This window comes from Oncorhynchus nerka, linkage group LG7, assembly GCF_034236695.1.
Source record: "Oncorhynchus nerka isolate Pitt River linkage group LG7, Oner_Uvic_2.0, whole genome shotgun sequence".
Classification (NCBI taxonomy): Eukaryota; Metazoa; Chordata; class Actinopteri; order Salmoniformes; family Salmonidae; genus Oncorhynchus; species Oncorhynchus nerka.
Window position 1 is genome coordinate 47,649,916 of NC_088402.1, and position 21,163 is coordinate 47,671,078.

General features: G+C 43.5%; 1 protein-coding gene across 1 annotated transcript in view; it reads left to right on the forward strand.

Moving 5' to 3' along the window:
• LOC115117932 (serine/threonine-protein kinase WNK2-like) overlaps positions 1–21,163 on the forward strand; it is a 131,570-nt gene that overhangs the window by 87,749 nt on the left and 22,658 nt on the right. The window contains 2 exon segments of the mRNA XM_065020562.1: positions 660–1,019; positions 1,248–1,297. Coding sequence (XP_064876634.1) covers positions 660–1,019; positions 1,248–1,297 — 410 coding nt within the window.

Genomic DNA, 21,163 nt, shown 5'->3' on the forward strand with positions numbered 1-21,163 from the left:
AATGCCATACAACACTCCTTCCGTGGCCTCCAACTGCTCTTAAACGCTAGTAAAACTAAATGCATGCTCTTCAACCGATTGCTGCCCGCGATGTCATTTGCAAAATAGTCTGGATGTAGTCTATCACAGTGCCATCCATTTTGTCACCACCGCCCCATATACTACCCCATATACTACCCACCACTGCGACCTGTATACTCTCGTTGGCTGGCCCTCACTACATATTCGTCGCCAAACCAACTGGCTCCAGGTCATCTATAACATCTTCTATATTTACTTCCTTTTGGAAAGTTAAACAGCCCCACAACATCACAGATCCACCACCATACTTCAGTTGATCACCATGTCTCTTGTTATGCCACACCCACCTGGTGTTTGTTGCCAAAAAGCTCTATTTTAGTCTCATCAGACCATAGAACCTGGTTCCAATCTAAGTTCCAATGACATAGATTTGTCTGTTGTGTTATTGACTGTACGTTTGTGTATGTGTAACTCTGAGTTGTTTTTGTCGCACTGCTTTACTTTACTACTATCTTGGCCAGGTCGCAGTTGTAAATGAGAACGTGTTCTCAACTGGCCTACCTGATTAAATAAAGAATAAATATTTCAATAAATGTTGAGTCCTCCACCAATATAATATATGTCCCTCCCTACATCAGCAGGTCCAGCAGCAGGCCAAGGCCCAGCTTCCAGATGCCATCCCCTTTGCACAGCCTAATCAGCCTTCCCAGCCTGCAGTTTTCTCCCCTCCAATACAGACTGTGTCGGACCCTGGCACAGGTACTGCCGCAACCCAGCTTGACCTCAACCAGAACCCCAGCCAAACCCAGTCCAAGCATCAGCATCAGGCCCAAGGCCAGAGCCAACCACAGGCTCCAGCTCCACTACCCCCTGACTCCCAGACAGCAGCCCCTTGGACTGCCAGCACCAGCCTGACTCAGCAGAACCAGGCCGGTGCGAGCAGATACTCAGGGACCACACTCACCTCGGGACAGGCTCAAACAGAGTCCAATCTGGAGGTATGGAGGACTGACCTGTCCGATACGTCCCCTCCCTAAGCCCTTGAATCTCAGTCCCTCAATTCTCCCCTTTCTCAGCCCCTCCCTGACCCTCCCTCTACTTTTTCCTAAAACAGCATCTCCAATATCTCTGTACCCAAAGTATCCTCCCCAACTTTCCCTGCACACTCATCTCCGTTTATGCCCCAACCCTTCTGAACATACTCACTTTTTTTGTTTTGTCTGCAGGATCCTGGTGCAGAGAAGCAGGCTTCAGGGGCCAGCTACTCCTACGACAGGTATGAGCTGACTCAACTCTTCAACTCTTCTGATGGCTATCTAGTGCAGAGATTTGGTGGTGTGTTAGGAGAGACCATGGAGAGTTCAGTGATGCCTATCATTCTCGTCTCTCAGGATGAGGATAATATAACAACCTCAGACATAAAGGCATAGTTGGGCAACAGGGAAACCTTGGTAAAACTCCGGCCAAACCGTAGGCATGAATGGTGAACTGACAGTGCATACAGCTCACTCACTCGCTTTGCGGACATAAGGGCAACCAGTAAAGCGGTCGGTCTTAAAGGAGAGATATTTAATCTCCTCGTTTTCCAGCAGCTCAAAAGGCTGCTGTAAAATAGCTTCAAGCACAATAGACAAATCCCATGACGGGACTAAAGGCTTTGGAACTGGATATAAGCAACATAATGGGGTGTTTTCCCAACATGTTATTGTTGAAGCCTATTTGACCGGCCGAGATAGCAGCAAGATAGGCCTTAACAGTGGAGAAAGCCTTCCATAAGGTTCGTCAGAAAGCATAAAACCTTGGATACAGGTAAGGAATGATCTGTTTTTGGTCATACCACTTCTCAAAAATGCACCACTTGTTTCCATACAGTGAGTGTGTAGAAGGAGCCCTGGCACTCTGGATAGACTCTATGACTCCGAGAGGCAGGCCTAACCTCTCACATGCCAGACCCAGAGGGCCATCGAGGGACTACCAAGATGAGGGATGAGCCTTCTTCCTTCACTCTGGCTAGAGTGGGGGAGTATGAGGCTTAGAAGAGGAAAAGCGTAAAGCAACACCCTCGACCATGGGTGTGCCAGTGTGTCCACCCCCAGTGGTGCATCTCTTTGCACTCAAAGAACAACGGGCAGTGCACGTTTTCTTGCGCTGCGAAGAGCTCGACAGATGCTTGACCGTATCTCTCTGACATCTGTTTCACCACTTGGGGATGAAGTTTCCATTCCCTTTTAAGGGGATTCCCCGTGGACAATAAGTCCGCTGCTACGTTCAGTACGCCTCAGGACATGAGTGATGTGGTGTGCTCTGCTTCACAGAATAATCCTGATGGCTAGTCCGTAAGCGCAGGGAGGGAGTGCCCCCCTGGCGGCTGATGTTCACCACCACAGTCGTATTGTCCGTTCTGATCAAGACGTGATTCTCAGCCCCTTGTATCTCAGGGATATGAGAGCTGCCTCTACACATTTGCTGAACATTTGGGGAGCTAGCACTAGCCTGAATGGAACAGCGAGGTATTTGTCGGCTGTACCTTGAAATGCAAACCTTAAAAATCTCCTGTGTGCTGGCAGGATGTTTGTGAAAATAATCCTCCTGCAGGTCAACTGAGGTAAACAGCCACCTCGATGAATAGAGCGAGACACCTCTACATTTTTTGCGAACCTGGAAGTACCGGGAGTAAAAGCCTAGGTGGCTCTCTGCCGCTGGAATCACCCTGATAGTGCCTTTACTTAATAGAGAGGAGATTTCGTGCTTTAGTATTCGTGCCGAGTTGCCAGCCACTGCTGATTCCCAAATTTAGTTGAAACGGGTGGTTTCAGAGCGAATTGCAGTCTGTACTTCTTCGTAACAGTGGACCAGACCCAGGACTGGACTGCGCATGCACACCAGTTCCTTGCTCTTGTGGCGAGTAGCCCAGACTCGATCACCAGAGAGCCGTGGCACGGGGGGCCCCTCGGGTAGAGTGTATTCCCTCCATCTTCCTTGAGAGCGAACCCATGTGAATGGGTCGCTGCACAAAGGGAAGGGTTCTAGGAGCACATGCAGTGCCCTCCTGAATTATTGGCACCATAGGTAAATATTAACAAAAAAGGCTGTGTAATTGTTGTTTATCAGCTTTATCTTACACTCAAAATATCATATCACGAATCTAATTACACTCAAAATATCATGAATCTACTGCAAAGAAAAAATCGGCATAAAGAAATAATTATTTTATTCAAAAAACATGCATGTCACAAATATTTGCACCCCTGCATTTAGTACTTTGTGCACCCTCCCTTTGCCAAGATAACAGCTCTGAACCATCTCCTATAATGTTTGATGAGGTGGAAGAACACATACAGTGAGGGAAAAAAGTATTTGATCCCCTGCTGATTTTGTACGTTTGCCCACTGACAAAGAAATGATCAGTCTATAATTTGAATGGTAGGTTTATTTGAACAGTGAGAGACAGAATAACAACAACAAAATCCACAAAAAGACACGAGGGAGCCAAAAAAATGTAATGAGGGAAATAAGTATTTGACCCCGTCTCGAACAGAAAGATTTCTGGCTCCCAGGTGTCTTTTATACATGTAACGAGCTGAGCTATTCTGTCTCTCACTGTTCAAATAAACCTACCATTAAAATTATACTGATAATTTCTTTGTCAGAGGGCAAACGTACAAAAAACTAAATGAGCACTTCCGGCGCCGACAGAGATGGCCGCCTCGCTTCGCGTTCCTAGGAAACTATGCAGTTTTTTGTTTTTTTTACGTGTTATTTCTTACATTAGTACCCCAGGTCATCTTAGGTTTCATTACATACAGTCGAGAAGAACTACTGAATATAAGATCAGCGTCAACTCACCATCAGTACGACCAAGAATATGTTTTCCGCGACGCGGATCCTGTGTTCTGCCTTACAAACAGGACAACGGAATGGATCGCATGCAGCGACCCAAGGAAACGACTCGAAAAAGAGGAAACGTGGCGGTCTTCTGGTCAGACTCAGGACAAGGGCACATCACGCACCACTCCCCAGCATTCTTCTTGCCAATGTCAGTCTCTTGACAACAAGGTTGATGAAATCCGAGCAAGGGTAGCATTCAGAGGGACATCAGAGACTGCAACGTTCTCTGCTTCACGGAAACATGGCTTACTGGGAAGACGCTATCCGATGCGGTGCAGCCAACGGGTTTCTCCACGCATCGCGCCGACAGAAACAAACATCTTTCTGGTAAGAAGAGTGGCGGGCGTATGCCTCATGACTAACGAGACATGGTGTGATGAAGGAAACATACAGGAACTCAAATCCTTCTGTTCACCTGATTTAGAATTCCTCACAATCAAATGTAGACCGCATTATCTTCCAAGAGAATTCTCTTCGATTATAATCACAGCCGTATATATCCCCCAAGCAGACACGTCGATGGCTCTGAGCGAACTTTATTTAACTCTTTGCAAACTGGAAACCATTTATCCGGAGGCTGCATTCATTGTAGCTGGGGATTTTAACAAAGCTAATCTGAAAACAAGACTCCCTAAATTTTATCAGCATATCGATTGCGCAACCAGGGTTGGTAAAACCCTGGATCACTGTTACTCTAACTTCCGCGACGCATATAAGGCCCTGCCCCGCCCCCCTTTCGGAAAAGCTGACCACGACTCCATTTTGTTGATCCCTGCCTACAGGCAGAAACTGAAACAAGAGGCTCCCACGCTGAGGTCTGTCCAACGCTGGTCAGACCAAGCTGACTCCACACTCCAAGACTGCTTCCATCACGTGGACTGGGACATGTTTCGTATTGCGTCAGATAAAAATATTGACGAATACGCTGATTCGGTGTGCGAGTTCATTAGAACGTGCGTTGAAGATGTCGTTCCCATAGCAACGATAAAAACATTCCCTAACCAGAAACCGTGGATTGATGGCAGCATTCGCGTGAAACTGAAAGCGCGAACCACTGCTTTTAATCAGGGCAAGGTGTCTGGCAACATGACCGAATACAAACAGTGCAGCTATTCCCTCCGCAAGGCTATTAAACAAGCTAAGCATCAGTACAGAGACAAAGTAGAATCTCAATTCAACGGCTCAGACACAAGAGGCATGTGGCAGGGTCTACAGTCAATCACGGACTACAAGAAGAAACCCAGCCCAGTCACGGACCAGGATGTCTTGCTCCCAGGCAGACTAAATAACTTTTTGCCCGCTTTGAGGACAATACAGTGCCACTGACACGGCCTGCAACGAAAACATGCGGTCTCTCCTTCACCGCAGCCGAGGTGAGTAAGACATTTAAACGTGTTAACCCTCGCAAGGCTGCAGGCCCAGACGGCATCCCCAGCCGCGCCCTCAGAGCATGCGCAGACCAGCTGGCCGGTGTGTTTACGGACATATTCAATCAATCCCTATACCAGTCTGCTGTTCCCACATGCTTCAAGAGGGCCACCATTGTTCCTGTTCCCAAGAAAGCTAAGGTAACTGAGCTAAGCGACTACCGCCCCGTAGCACTCACTTCCGTCATCATGAAGTGCTTTGAGAGACTAGTCAAGGACCATATCACCTCCACCCTACCTGACACCTAGACCCACTCCAATTTGCTTACCGCCCAAATAGGTCCACAGACGATGCAATCTCAACCACACTGCACACTGCCCTAACCCACCTGGACAAGAGGAATACCTATGTGAGAATGCTGTTCATCGACTACAGCTCGGCATTCAACACCATAGTACCCTCCAAACTCGTCATCAAGCTCGAGACCCTGGGTCTCGACCCCGCCCTGTGCAACTGGGTACTGGACTTCCTGACGGGCCGCCCCCAGGTGGTGAGGGTAGGCAACAACATCTCCTCCCCGCTGATCCTCAACACGGGGACACCCACAAGGGTGCGTTCTGAGCCCTCTCCTGTACTCCCTGTTCACCCACGACTGCGTGGCCACGCACGCCTCCAACTCAATCATCAAGTTTGCGGACGACACAACAGTGGTAGGCTTGATTACCAACAACGACGAGACGGCCTACAGGGAGGAGGTGAGGGCCCTCGGAGTGTGGTGTCAGGAAAATAACCTCACACTCAACGTCAACAAAACTAAGGAGATGATTGTGGACTTCAGGAAACAGCAGAGGGAACACCCCCCTATCCACATCGATGGAACAGTAGTGGAGAGGGTAGCAAGTTTTAAGTTCCTCGGCATACACATCACAGACAAACTGAATTGGTCCACTCACACTGACAGCGTCGTGAAGAAGCGCAGCAGCGCCTCTTCAACCTCAGGAGGCTGAAGAAATTCGGCTTGTCACCAAAAGCACTCACAAACTTCTACAGATGCACAATCGAGAGCATCCTGGCGGGCTGTATCACCGCCTGGTACGGCAACTGCTCCGCCCTCAACCGTAAGGCTCTCCAGAGGTAGTGAGGTCTGCACAACGCATCACCGGGGCAAACTACCTGCCCTCCAGGACACCTACACCACCCGATGTTACAGGAAGGCCATAAAGATCATCAAGGACATCAACCACCCGAACCACTGCCTGTTCACCCCGCTATCATCCAGAAGGCGAGGTCAGTACAGGTGCATCAAAGCTGGGACCGAGAGACTGAAAAACAGCTTCTATCTCAAGGCCATCAGACTGTTAAACAGCAATCACTAACATTGAGTGGCTGCTGCCAACACACTGTCATTGACACTGACCCAACTCCAGCCACTTTAATAATGGGAATTGATGGGAAATGATGTAAATATATCACTAGCCACTTTAAACAATGCTACCTTATATAATGTTACTTACCCTATATTATTCATCTCATATGCATACGTATATACTGTACTCTACATCATCGACTGCATCCTTATGTAATACATGTATCACTAGCCACTTTAACTATGCCACTTTGTTTACTTTGTCTACATACTCATCTCATATGTATATACTGTACTCGATACCATCTACTGTATTCATATATCCTTATGTACATATTCTTTATCCCCTTACACTGTGTATAAGACAGTAGTTTTGGAATTGTTAGTTAGATTACTTGTTGGTTATCACTGCATTGTCGGAACTAGAAGCACAAGCATTTCGCTACACTCGCATTAACATCTGCTAACCATGTGTATGTGACAAATTTGATTTGATTTGATTTGGGGATAAAATACTTTTTTCCCCTCACTGTAGGAAGAGATTTGACACCATTCCTCCATACAGAAACTATCCAGATCCTTCAGAGTCCTTGGTCCTCACTTGTGGACTCTTTTCTTCAGCTCACCCCATAGAGGTTTAGGTCAGGGGACTGGGATGGCTATTGCAAAAGCTTGATTCTATGGTCAGTGAACCATTTTCGGGTGGATTTGGTGGTATTGCTTTGGATCGTTGTCCTGCTGAAAGATTCAATGACGACTCAGTTTTTTAATCTTGGAACATGGAGTCCATGATGCCTATGTATCCTAACAATCTTCCCAGGGCATTTGTATGTAAAACAGCCCCACAACATCACAGATCCACCACCATACTTCAGTGGATCACCATGTCTCTTGTTATGCCAAACCCACCTTTGGTGTTTGTTGCCAAAAAGCTCTATTTTAGTCTCATCAGACCATAGAACCTGGTTCCAATCTAAGTTCCAATGGCATTTAGAAAACTCCAGGCGGTTTCTTCTGGCAACCCTTCCAAATATCTTGTGTGCCTGAAGGTGGTGTCTAATAGTAGTTTTGGACACCCCAAGATGTAACCAACTTCTGCAATTCTCCAACTGTGATCCTTGGAGATTTTTTTGGCAACTTGAACCATGCTTCTCACGGTGCGTAGGGGCAAAATACATTTGCGTCCTCTTCCAGGCACGTTCATCACAGCTTCAGTTTTACATTTCTTAATTATTGCCCTAATAGTGTAGATGGGTAGTTTCAGGCATGTAGATATCTTTTTATAGACATTGCCTGATTTGTGAAGGTCAACAACCATTTGTCTCATTTAATTTGTGTGACCTCTGGCCTTTTCCATGCTGATAAATGACTAAGGGAGTTTAGCCTGTGTGTCACATTTACACTCCAGTGAAACAGGAAGTCATGGATGACCTTTTTTAATTTTCCCAAAGACTTAAATCAGAATATACACTACCGTTCAGAAGTTTGGGGTCACATTGAAATGTCCGTGTTTTGTGTTAGGCAGAGTTGCAAAGAAAAAGCCATATCACATACTGACCAATAAAAATAAAAGATTAAGATGGGCAAAAGAACAGATACTGGACAGAGGAACTCTAGAAGGCCAGCAGGGTAGCCTAGTGGTTAGAGCGTTGGACTAGTAACCGGAAGGTTGCAAGTTCAAACCCCTGAGCTGACAAGGTACAAATCTGTCGTTCTGCCCCTGTTCCTAGGCCGTCATTGAAAATAAGAATTTGTTCTTAACTGACTTGCCTAGTTAAATAAAGGTCAAATCAATTTTTAAAATCCCAGAGTCGCCTCTTCACTGTTGACATTGAGACTGGTGTTTTGCGGGTACTATTTAATGCAGCTGCCAGTTGAGGACTTGTGAGGCGTTTGTCTCTCAAACTTGCTCAGTTGTGCACCGGGGCCTCCCACCCTTTCTATTCTGGTTAGAGGCAGTTTTTTCTGTTCGGTGAAGGGAGAAGTACACAGCGTTGTACAGCGTTCAGTTTCTTGGCAATTTCTTGCATGGAATAGCCTTCATTTCTCAGAACAAGAATAGACTGACGAGTTTCAGAAGAAAGGTCTTTGTTTTTGGCCATTTTGAGCCTGTAATCGAACCCACAAATGCTGTTGCTCCAGATACTCAACTAGTCTAAAGGCCAGTTTTATTGCTTCTTTAATCAGGACAACAGTTTCAGCTGTGCTAACATAATTTTTTTAAATGATCAATTAGCCTTTTAAAATGATACACTTGGATTAACTAACACAATGTGCCATTGGAACACAGGAGTGATGTTTGCTGATAATGGACCCCTGTACGCCTATGTAGATATTCCATAAAAAATCAGCCGTTTCCAGCTACAATAATCATTTACGACATTAACAATGTCTACACTGTATTTCTGATCAATTCAATGTTATTTTAATGGACAAAAAAAAGGAAATTATAAGTGACCCCAAACTTTTGAACCGGTAGTGTACCTCAATTTGTTGCCAATAATTGTGACACGCATGTTTTTAATAAAACAATTATTTCTTGATGACAATTAATTTTGTTTTTTTGTTTTTTTTTCACTCAAAGGTTAGATTCATCAAATCAAATTGTGTTTCTAGCTCCAGCAGTGCAGTAATATCTAAAAAGTAAGGAATGGAATTAAGAATATATAAATATTTGGACGAGCAATGTCAGAGCGGCATAGACTAAGATACAGTAGAATAGGATAGAATACATTATATACATATGAGATGAGTAATGCAAAATATGTAAACACTATTAAAGTGACTAGTGTTCAATTAGTAAGGTGGCCAGGGATTTAAGTCTATGTATATAGGGCAGCAGCCTCTAATGCGCTAGTGATGGATATTTAACAGTCTGATGGCCTTGAGATAGAAGCTGTTTTTCAGTCTCTTGGTCCCAGCTTTGATGCACCTGTTCTGACCTTGCCTTCTGGATGATAGTGGGGTGAACAGGCAGTGGCTCGGGTTGTTGTTGTCCTTGATGTAGTTTTGGCTTTCCTGTGACATCGGGTGCTGTAGGTATCCTGTAGGGCAGGTGGCTTGTCCCCGGTGATGCGTAGGGCAGATCGCACCACCATTTGGAGAGCCCTGCGGTTACAGGCGGTGATACAGCCCGACAGGATGCTCTCAGGCATTCCCTTGGCAGCAAGAGCCGCTCGGTGGATGCTGCAGTGTACCCAAGTGGCGTTACCACTCCACTGTGTCTCCCTGTCATGACTTTTGCGCCATCAGTACAGATACCAACATATCTTGACCACCAAAGTCCATTTGATGTCACAAAGCTGTCCAGTACTTCAAAAATATCCTCTCACGTTGTCCTGGTTTCCAGAAGAGCATGACTTCCTTAATTGACCCCTCATAAACGTAACGGACATTTACCAAGAGCTGTGCCAGGCCCACCATGTCTGTTGTCTCATCCAGCTGTAACTCATATAATTCACTGGCTTATATGCGAAGCCGTAATTGTTTCAAAACATCTCCTGCCGACACTGATGCGTCGTGAAACGGTGTTGTTTGATGAAATCATTATCTGTATAGTTTTTTTGGCCTTTTCCCCCAGCATTGTCCCAGCCATATCCGCGGCAGCAGGAAGAATTAAGTCCACAATAGTATGGGGCTTGCCTGTCCTAGCCACTCGGTAACTTGGCATATAAGACGCTTCTAGCTCCTTCTTATGTAATCTGTTGCTTTTATACACTTCTTTATTCTCACTCAAAAACTCCAGTGGCTTATTTTTTAAATTGTCATGTTTCGTTTCTAAATGTCTGCGCAAGAGTGAATGTTTCCCGCGAGAGAGTAGTGGTTAATGTGATTGGATGTTAATTATTTGATTAGGCTACCTGCATTTGACATTGTTGTTACCACACCAGATGGTTTCATTTTATTTTTGGCAGTAAAACGAGGCTACTCTCACCCAAATATATAGCCCTGTTGGAAAATATAAATGTACTGTTTGAAAATGTCAAGAAAAAAAATCTAGTCAATGCGGCAACGGTAGTGGGTTGAGCTAAACGAGAGAGAACGCTAGTGATTCTACCCTTCCAAGCCTTCCAAGCTTAGCTAGCCAAGTTTCAGTAGCTAGCCGTGTGATGCTAGCTACCGCAGGAAACAAATGGGAAGGAAAAAGTGGAAAAGCTCATTCTTACTTGACGCGAACACTTTCCTTTCAGTAAAGTCACCCAACACAGAAGACGAGAGATGAAAAACCTGCACTTGGCGGCATAACTTTGCAGCACACCTGTGAACAGTTGAACAGGAAAACAAATCAAGTTGTGCTGAGGAGAGCTTAGAGTAGTACTCTTCGTGAGGAAGAGAAGTGAGAATGATCATAGGGTGGGCAACTGGCTCTCTATGATGAGGGGAGGGGCTCACCTCATTCGCCACTTGACCTGTCCGTCTCCGACAGACGTGTGAGATTCTGATGAATCCCTCATGTGAGATATCGAAATTAATAATTGAAAGAGAACTTCCTCTGTTTATGTTTTTTTATGAAGGGAGAGTGCTGCTTATCCAAACCTTTAGCCCTGTCTTCGGACCTGTCTATTGTGTTTCAGGGTATTTCACAGCAGTCTTTTGAGCTGAAAAATATGTGGACACCTGCTCGTCAAACATCTCATTCCAAAATCATGGGCATTAATATAGAGTTGGTCCCCCTTTGCTGCTATGACAGCCTCCACTCTTCTGCGAAGGCTTTCCACTAGATGTTGGAACATTTCTGCAGGGACTTGCTTCCATTCAGCCACGAGCGCTGCCAGATGATGACGCGTGATTCATCACTCCAGAGAACGTGTTTCCACTGCTCCAGAGTCCAATGGCATTGAGCTTTATACCACTCCAGCCAACGCTTGGCGTAGCGCATGGTGCTCTTAGGCTTGTGTGAGGCTGCTCGGCCATAGAAACCCATTTCATGAAGCTCCCGACAAACAGTTCTTGTCTGTAGTAAGTCTGTAGTAAGTGTTGCAACCGAGGACAGACTATTATTACACGCTTCAGCACTTGATGGTCCCGTTCTGTGAGCTTGTGTGGCCTACCACTTTGCGGCTGGGCCGTTGTTGCTCCTAGACGTTTCCACTTCACAGTAACAGCACTCCCAATTGACTGGGGCAGCTCTAGCAGGGCAGAAATTTGACAAACTGACTTGTTGGAAAGGTGTCATCCTATGACGGTGCCACGTTGAAAGTCACTGAGCTCTTCAGTACGGGCCATTCTACTGCCAATGTTTGTCTATGGAGATTGCATGGCTGTGTGCTCAATTTTATACACCTGTCAGCAACGGTGTGGCTGAAATACCCAAATCCACTCATTTGAAGAGGTGTCCACATACTTTTGTGTATATATAGTGTATTTCTCCTTCATATTGCTTCACTAAAAAGTTTCTAAGCCTTTAGTCCTGTCTTGGGACCTGTCTATTGTGCTTGAGGTCTTTTCACAGCAGCCTTTTTTGAGCTGCTGGACTACTAATTGCCCTGACATCTGCAAAGCTAGTGAGTGAGCGGTACACATTGTCAGTCCACCATTCATGCTAACAGTTTGCTCCGGGGTTATGCAAGGTAACCTTACCTAACCTCACCTTCATGCCGAAGGTCAGCAATGATGTATTGTCTCGCCTTAGAGCTTGTGGCTTTCCAAACAGCAACAACGAGTGTTGCAAATTCCATTCTGTGAACAGGCCTAGGCTACCAGCCACACAGACAGCGAGAGGGGAGCAGGGAACTGTCCATTATCGATGCATGCTAGGAATATGGGACCAAATTCGACACTTTTTACTATTTTAATACACATATAAGTATCGACCTCACGGCCTTCGTCAGAGCTTTTGTGAGATAAAAAAAAAGTTACACCCTTATGTAGACCAAACCCCACCCACATCCGTTCCACGCATCGAAAGGGGTTGGAGGCGAAGGAAAAACAAATACGTGCTACCAAATATAGCAATATGCATTTCATAAATATTCAAATAAAGTGTGGAAATAAGATGTATTAAACATGTCTGTAAAACCACAATGAGGACACAGAGCAAGTTTTCATTAATCATTGGGAACATACAGCCATAGACGACACGATCAATCAGTCCTTTGGGAAATACAGAGACTTTCTACAAGCAACAAAGATCAAGAAATATCAGCGAGACACAGAGGACTACCAGCTTAACCAGGTGTACACATGGGAAGGCCCAAGGACAGGAGCACGGAGAGGCCGACGTAGGGACGCACCACTGATCGGGGGGACGCAGATACGCAACAGCAGGAGGACATGGAAACTTGGACACAGAGGCATCCACTGAGAGCGAATTCCCTACAGACAGCGACTCCAGCTATCTTCGCACACAGTCAGGTTTTTTTCCCCGGAAGCAACACAAGGCTCCACGAAAGAAAATACGCTATGTAGGAGAGGCAAGCGGTCGAAGAGGGGACCAGGAACACATGCCATGGACATGGAGCTACAGCAGGACGCGGTAATTAAAAATACCTTACTGATGCGCAAGTCTGTCTTATCTAATGGCCTCTCTTACCTACATGTACAGATAAACCATTCGATACGAAAGTAGATTTGCTTAAATTCTTTCGCAAGATTAAATTTAAGCATGTGTTTTCTCAAAACACTGTTTCGGGCCTGGAAACAGATCAAAGAACTGGTACCAATTTTAAGCCCAAAAGCAAATTCTGTCCTATGGTTAACAACTCCTCGATTAATACCTATTGTAGGTTAGTCGAACAAGAAGCCATGTCAGTATGTATGAGACAAACATACCACATTCAGAAGAATCTCACTAGAACAGAAGAACAGGCACTTAATGAATTAATGAAAGATTCATCTTTGGTTATTAAACCTGCAGACAATGGGGGTGCTGTGGTTGTTTTACACTATGAAAACTATAAAGAATAAATTCAGAGACAACTCTGCAATGAACGTTTCTAAAGAAAATTGTTGATCCCACACAGGTGTTCCAAAGGGAAATATGCTCTAATCTGGAGCAAGCCCTATTAAACCACCTTATCTCACCGGAATATGAATACCTTTGCTGCAAATGTGCCATACGTCCATGCTGTACATTTTACCGAAATTACACAAACCTAAAACACAACAAGGCAACTATCCAGGCAGACCAGTGGTTGCAGGAGTAGGCTCAATGCTAGAGCCGTTGTCGATCTTTGTAGACTCTTTTATTAAAACTCATGTGCAAGCATTGCCATCATATGTAAAAGACTCTATAGACATCATTAACAAGATTTCACCAATAACGGGATTAACAGAAGACTGCATTTTGATCACATTAGATGTCGGGAGTCTATATAACAGCATTCCCCATGTGTGTGTGTGTGGGGGGCGGGGCTGGCAGCCCTAGCTCACTATTTGAGAGATAGAGATACTAACAAATACCGACCAACAAGCTTTATTCTAGGGCTGAATATGTTTTGACGTATAACTCTTTCAGATTTGATGATGAACACCACCTCCAAACGAATGGAACATCGATGGGCTCCACATTCGCTCCGAGCTATGCAACCTTTATGTGGGTCTTTTTGAAGAACGTTTTGTTAACAATGAAAACTAAAATACATTTTTGAATAAAGCCCTGAAGTGGTATCGATATATTGACAAAAAAAAATGCATATGGGAAGGAATGAAAAAAGAGCTGTCAGACTTTATGGCACTACTCAATGACATTGACTCCAATCTCAAATTCACTATGAATGTGACATTCTACATGTTCATCACATCGATATGTGGTTTTAGAAATCAAATGGAACCCTGTTTACAACTCTGTATAGAAAAGAAACGGACAGAAATACTCTATTACAGGGGGACAGCTTCCATCCTAAACCGTTAAAAAGAGGACTTCCATGAAGCCTGTTTTTCAGACTGCGCCGTATATGCCACTCCACAGAGGATTATCTAGAAAAAGCAGCGGAGATGCGCACTAGGTTTCTAACACGGAACCCAAACTGGCTGCGCGCGTGCGCCATCGTGCACACATTTATTTTGTCCCCCACACCAAACGCGATCACGAAGCGCAGGTTAAAATATCAAAACAATCTCTGAACCAATTATATTAATTTGGGGACAGGTCGAAAAGCATTAAACATTTATGGCAATTTAGCTAGTTAGCTTGCACGTGCTAGCTAATTTGTCCTATTTAGCTAGCTTGCTGTTGCTAGCTAATTTGTCTTGGGATATAAACATTGAGTTGTTATTTTACCTGAAATGCACAAGGTCCTCTACTCCGCCAATTAATCCACACAGAAAACAGTCAACCGACTAGTTTCTAGTCATCTCTCTTCCTTCCAGGCCTTTTCTTCTCTTAACTTTATATTGCGATTGGAAACTTTCATAAATTAGGTGCATTACCGCCACTGACCTTGTTCGTCTTTCAGTCACCCACGCAGGTATAACCAATGAGGAGATGGCATGTGGGTACCTGCTTCTATAAACCAATGAGGATATGGGAGAGGCAGGACTTGCAATCTGTGTCAGAAATAGAATAGCCCTTGGAAATATTTTAGCCCTTGGTGTCGCAGACTCTCGCGCGAGCAGTATAGGTGCATAATTGAATAACATAGATTTCTAACTGTATTTTGCAACGCGAACGGTGTGGTCAGCCTGTCAGAAGAGGCTATTCGCCACAATGTGTGGATGAAGCTCTTAATTTGGCATTGGGAAAAACACGAGATGAACTGCTACAAAAAAGACCGCTCAAGCTAAAGAACACTCCGTAATGTTCAGAAGCACAAATACTTTGAACTCGCGAAAAGTGGGAGATGCGGTCAAGAAACACTGCCATAAATCCACCACTTATTGTGTATAGGAGAGGTAGCAATTTACGCGATAAATTGATTCATGCCAACTGCCTGCCACAAAAGAAAATCAGCCAGGCTCTTTTACGCCCTCTTCCAAATGGTAGCTATAAATGCAGAGGATGCGCACAGTGCAACAATATGATGAAGTGTAAATATTTCTGCCACCCACACACAGGAAAACGGTTCCAAATAAATGACATTATTACGTGCTCCACCACCCATGTTATGTACATGATTAAATGTCCATGTGGACTCTGCTATGTAGGTAAAACCTCTCGTTCTCTCAAACAGAGATTCAGTGAACATAAAAGTTCACTCAGGAGAACCATTCGCAGTACATTTTGATGACCTAAAGCATGACATTTCTACCTTATTAGATTTTGTGGCAAAGAGAAAGTTAAGATATCAGACAGGGGAGGGGGGGTGATTACCGGTATTAATAATACTCTGAGTAAAAGAGAATGTTTTGGGATTTTCACCCTCCAGACATGAATTATACTCCTATTTAAGATTACTCTGCTTTTCGTATGATGTACTTAATGAAAACTTCCTCGGTAGGTCTATGTCCTCATTGTGATTTTACAAACGTGTTTAAAACGTATTATTTACACACTTTATTTGAATATTTATGAAATGCATATTGTTATATTTGGTAGCACTTGTTTTTCCTTCGCCTCCAACCCCTTCCGATGCGTGGAACGGATGTGGGTGGGGCTTGTTCTACATAAGGGTGGTATTTTTTTTTTTTACTCAAGAGCCCTGACGAAGGCCGTGAGGCCGATATGTAAGCTTATTAAAGATCAGAGATACTATCAAGAGCAGTGTGTGGTTTTTCCTTCATCTTGTTCAACTGTTACCATGCACCTGCAAAAAAAGATTGCTCAGATGTGTGAGTGCCTTTTGAATTTTGAAATACACATATAAGTGAATTTGTCACAATATTTTTGGTCCCCTAAAATGGGGGGACTATGTACAAAAAGTGATGTGATTTCTAAACAGTTCACCCGATATGGATGAAAACAACCCTCAAATTAAAGCTGACAGTTTGTAGTTTAACCTCAGTCATTGTGCTGGAGTACAGAGCCAAAACATTTGTCACTGTCCCAATACTTTTGGAGCTACTGAATGTAATTTTTGGTGAGTTTGTGCATTTACAAGAAAATGTGAATTAGAGACATTGTGCAAATGAACAAAGTTTTAATGCAAGCTTGTCTGAAGGAAGAACCGTACTGGCTCTGGAGCAGTAGGTGTACACGCTGTGTCTGTGTGGAGTCTAGAGTTGCTAGGGCAACAGGCCTGCCTGCTCTGCTCAGAGAAGATGGGGGAGGAGCAGACTGGCCAAGAACAGAGAGGAGAAAGAAACGCAAGGAAATTAAAGATAGCAGTGGCAGCTGTACAGATTACTCATCCAAAGGGCTTTGACTTCTCATTTTATTAATTTAGCAGATGCTCTTATCCAGAGAGATGTGGTTTGTGCATTCACCTTAGGACAACTAGGCGGGACAACCACATCACAGGCATACTATACTGACTCTGTTTTACAAAACTTTAATTGAGTGTATTTTAACTTGTATTGTTTGTTGGTATATGGCAATGCCACTGTCAGGCAGAAAAATATGCTGAGAATGATTATCACCACTGCGAGCAAGGTACTTGGAGTCAAACAGACAGGTTTGAATGAGATCTTTAAGGTCAGGGCCCTCCGCAAGGCTCACAAAATCATTTTAGAACCAAGCCCCACCCCCTGTACCCAGACTTTGAACTACTCCCCTCTAGGTGCAGGTATAGGGACCCCTCGGCAGGAAAAACAGAACTAGATAATAATTTGTGCCATGTGATATCCCTCCTAAATAGCTCGGGCTAGTGTTCCTATCGACCCAGTAAGGCCAGTCTCTTTTTAGTGGTATGTAACTGTTCTGAAAGTTGTATTGTCAATTTGTTTTGTATTTAAAACGCCACTTTAAACGTGTACATGACACTGCAACAAAAAGATCCCCCAGGGGACAATAAAGTTAGTAAAGTAGAAAGTACACTAGCTATCAGTAGAGTCTGAGCTGGAAGGGGGGTGGGGGTCGAGGTGAGGAGGAGGATTATTTAAGATACTGTTTGAAGAGGTAGGGTTTCAGATGTTTCGGGAAGATGGGCAGGGACTCTGCTGTCCTAGCTTCAGGGGAAAGCTGGTTCCACCTTTGGGGTGGCAGGACAGAGAAGAGCTTGGACTGGGCTGAGCGGGAGCTGCCCTCCCAGAGGGCCAGGAGACCTGAGGTGGCAGAACGGAGTGCTTGGGCTGAGGTGTAGGGTTTACTATAGCCTGGAGGTAGGGAGGGCCACTTCCTCTTGCTGTTCCGTAGGTGAGTACCATGGTCATGTAGTGGATGCGAGCTTCGACTGGAAGCCAATGACGTGTGTGGAGGAGCAGGGTGAGATGAGAGAACTTGGGAAGGTTGAAAACCAGGCGGGCTGCAGCTTTCTGGATAAGTTTCAGGGGTTTGATAGCACAAGCGGGGAGTCCAGCCAACAACGAGTTGAATACAATATGATGCCCTGTCACCTTATTAATTCAACCACTTATTTGGATAACTAGCAAGTTAAATTTAGGGGTTGTGTTAACGCAGAATTGTTTGTTTTTCATGCTAGAAAATATAATCAAACCCATAAGAAATATCTTGCTGTGTTTATAAACGCAGATCTAAAATGCTTATTATTGTAATTTCTGCTCGGCATCGGACTAATTTTGTTCTTCAGTTAGACTTCTCCACTCAGATGAGAATTCAATAACGGGCATTCTATCAGCAGACAGCGCTCTGACTGATGAATAGCTACTTTTTTCCGGTACTTTTCTTGATGTAGCCAGCCCACTTTTCTCCGGTGAAATGCAACATTAACTTTAAGGAAAGCTGGCTACATAATTTGTATGGTAAATATTCGAAATATGATGTCCATGCATCGTTTTTGCAAAAAATACCTTGCTTTTTCATTGTAAGCTAATTTACTTGTGTGGCTGCCAGCCGAATAGTGTATAATTTACTTGTGTGGCTGCCAGGCAAATAGTGTATCACTTCTGTCATATGATGAAAAATTAAGCTATTTTCTGCTGAATGTGTTGCACTAATGTATTTTCTGTGAAGGAAAACTAAAGTGCATGTCCCTGATCACGCAATTGAAGCAAAAAAAACAACGAAAAATCGCGACCCCCGTCAATGCACAGCTGGACTCACCTGCTCCTGCTTTCTCCCGTTGTGCTATTTACAAACAAACATGTAACTGGCTCAAATGTTTTAGCAAACTATGGTAAGCTTCATACACTGGTGTAAAGTACTTAAGTAAAGAAGTAGTTTTGGGGGGTATCTGTACTTTACGATTTATATTTTTGACTACTTTTACTTCACTACATTCCTAAAGAAAATAATGTACTTTTTATTCCATACATTTTCCTTGACACCCAAGAGTACTTTTTGAATGCTTAGCAGGACAGGAAAATGGTCCAATTCATGCACTTATCAATAGAACACGTGGCCTCTGATCTGGTGGACTCACTAAACACACATGTGTCATGACGTTGGCCCTGGGGGTAGGTTTATGACAGTCATAAATACCTCTCTACCCCTCCTTTTTCCTCTACCCTACTGATGTTGCATTTGCAAAACCCTTGGTTAACATAGAAATTCTGGGAACATCAGAAGGTGGGGGGAAATTAACTATATTCTGGTAATCTGACCAATTGAACATATGCGGTGGTACTTAATGAATATGATGTCAGTTCGGTTGTCATCTGAGACATTCTCATCAATGATAAGATGACAAACACTACAGTGGTAAGTCTACACATCAGAGTTATCGGATTTACATGGAATCGTTGTTCAATTTAAATGTTTGAATATGAAATTATTCGTGATGGGATGAAATGTAATTTTAGCTTCTAAAATGTGAGATTTGGGTTTTCGTAAGTTTAGGGCTCTGCTCAATCAGTGGCCCGTCCCTGTGAAGGGACATGGACTATAAAACTTTTCAAACACGCCCTCCTCTCCCTTCCTATATAAAGCCTTGACGACAATATAACCTCCTGTTCTGAGGATGTGAGGACGACGGTCCGATGTCAGAATGGTTCAGATAATTACAGAATGAAGCCAACATCAGCGTGAGCTTTGGTTGCGAATGGTATGAACTTTGAACTCTTATTCACTACAGAAGCGATACCTCCTAGCCGTTGAGTTAGCAACAGCAGCTGCAAATGCAGGTTAGGAAGGAACAGACAGAGTATGCCATCTACCACACAACGACGTTACAACAACGTATTCAATTTACCAGCAGAGACATTCTTCAATGTACTCGGTTGGGCAACACGGCCTTCCATCTACCACCAACCTACCGAAGTGCAGCTCAGATGAAATATTTATTGCATTTTCCTTTTCCAAATGGGTGGTAATTTAGAATGGATAAGATTCTGTATTTACGATAGCAAAGCTTTGCCCTTTGTTCCTCAGTCTTCCCGCTCTTTCACTCAAACCCAGCCCTTTTCTTTTGTGTAGCAAGCTGTCATATCTGTTCCGCCCGCTAGGGACGTTTTCATTTATGATGTCATTTGTAATCAAGTTATGATTAATTATGTGTATGTGTAATTCTGTGTGATTAGTTAGGTATTTAGTAAATAAATAATTAAGCCCAATTTTGTATTGCTGATTCAACTTGTTAGCCAGGGTTCGTGAAGAATTTACAACATTCAGATGAGACTGAATTAAGGTGACGATTAATATTGACTGCTATTGATGTAAAATATTACTAGGTCTTTAAGAGTTTATTCGGAAGATAACGGCTCTATAAATATTATTTCTTGGTGCCCCGGCTCTCTAGTTAATTACATTTACATGATTAGGTCAATCAGGTAATATTAATTACGGATAAATTATTTTATAGAAAAGCATGTCATATCACTTAATCCGGCATAGCCAAAGTGACACGACACATGCATTGTTTATAAATTATGTCTGAGTGTGTCCCTGGCTACCAATGCATAAGGAATTTGACATTATTTTTTACTTTTGATATTTAAGTATATTTAGAACCAAATACTTCTACACTTTTACTCATGTAGTATTTTACTGGGTGACTTTCACTTTTACTTGCTAAACTTTCTATTAAGGTATTTATGACAATTGGGTACTTTTTCCACCACTGGCTTCATAATGTAAAATAATGTGACAGGTGAAATTAAGCACGCAATCTGCTTTATCGCCTAACGTAGCATAAGTTGACTGCAGCTATTTACTTAAAGTAGCTACAAATATATTTTGTCTTTGAAAAAATTCTAAGAAATAGTTTCAACAGTACTGATAAACTATACTGGGTATTTGGAAATAGCTACAGGATATATGATATACCGCCCAAGCCATTTTTTCTCCATCCCAACTGAGGGGCCTTTGTCAATGGAAAACTGTAAATCTTGGCCGGGAAGGGGCATGACTTCACTCATGGGCTCTTGTTACAACATTAGAAAATAAGGCTCTTTTTCAAACCAATTTCAGTTGTCAATGTGCTGCGTTGTGAAAATAAGAAGATATCATTCTTAATTCATGGCATGGTTTCTTTTTATCTAAATGTTGAATAGACATATAGAGAAATTCATTCATGGAAGAAAGGGCAATAGCCTATACTACTCTGGAGTCATAAAAACAATTAAATCAATTAATTTTATTTGGCGGGG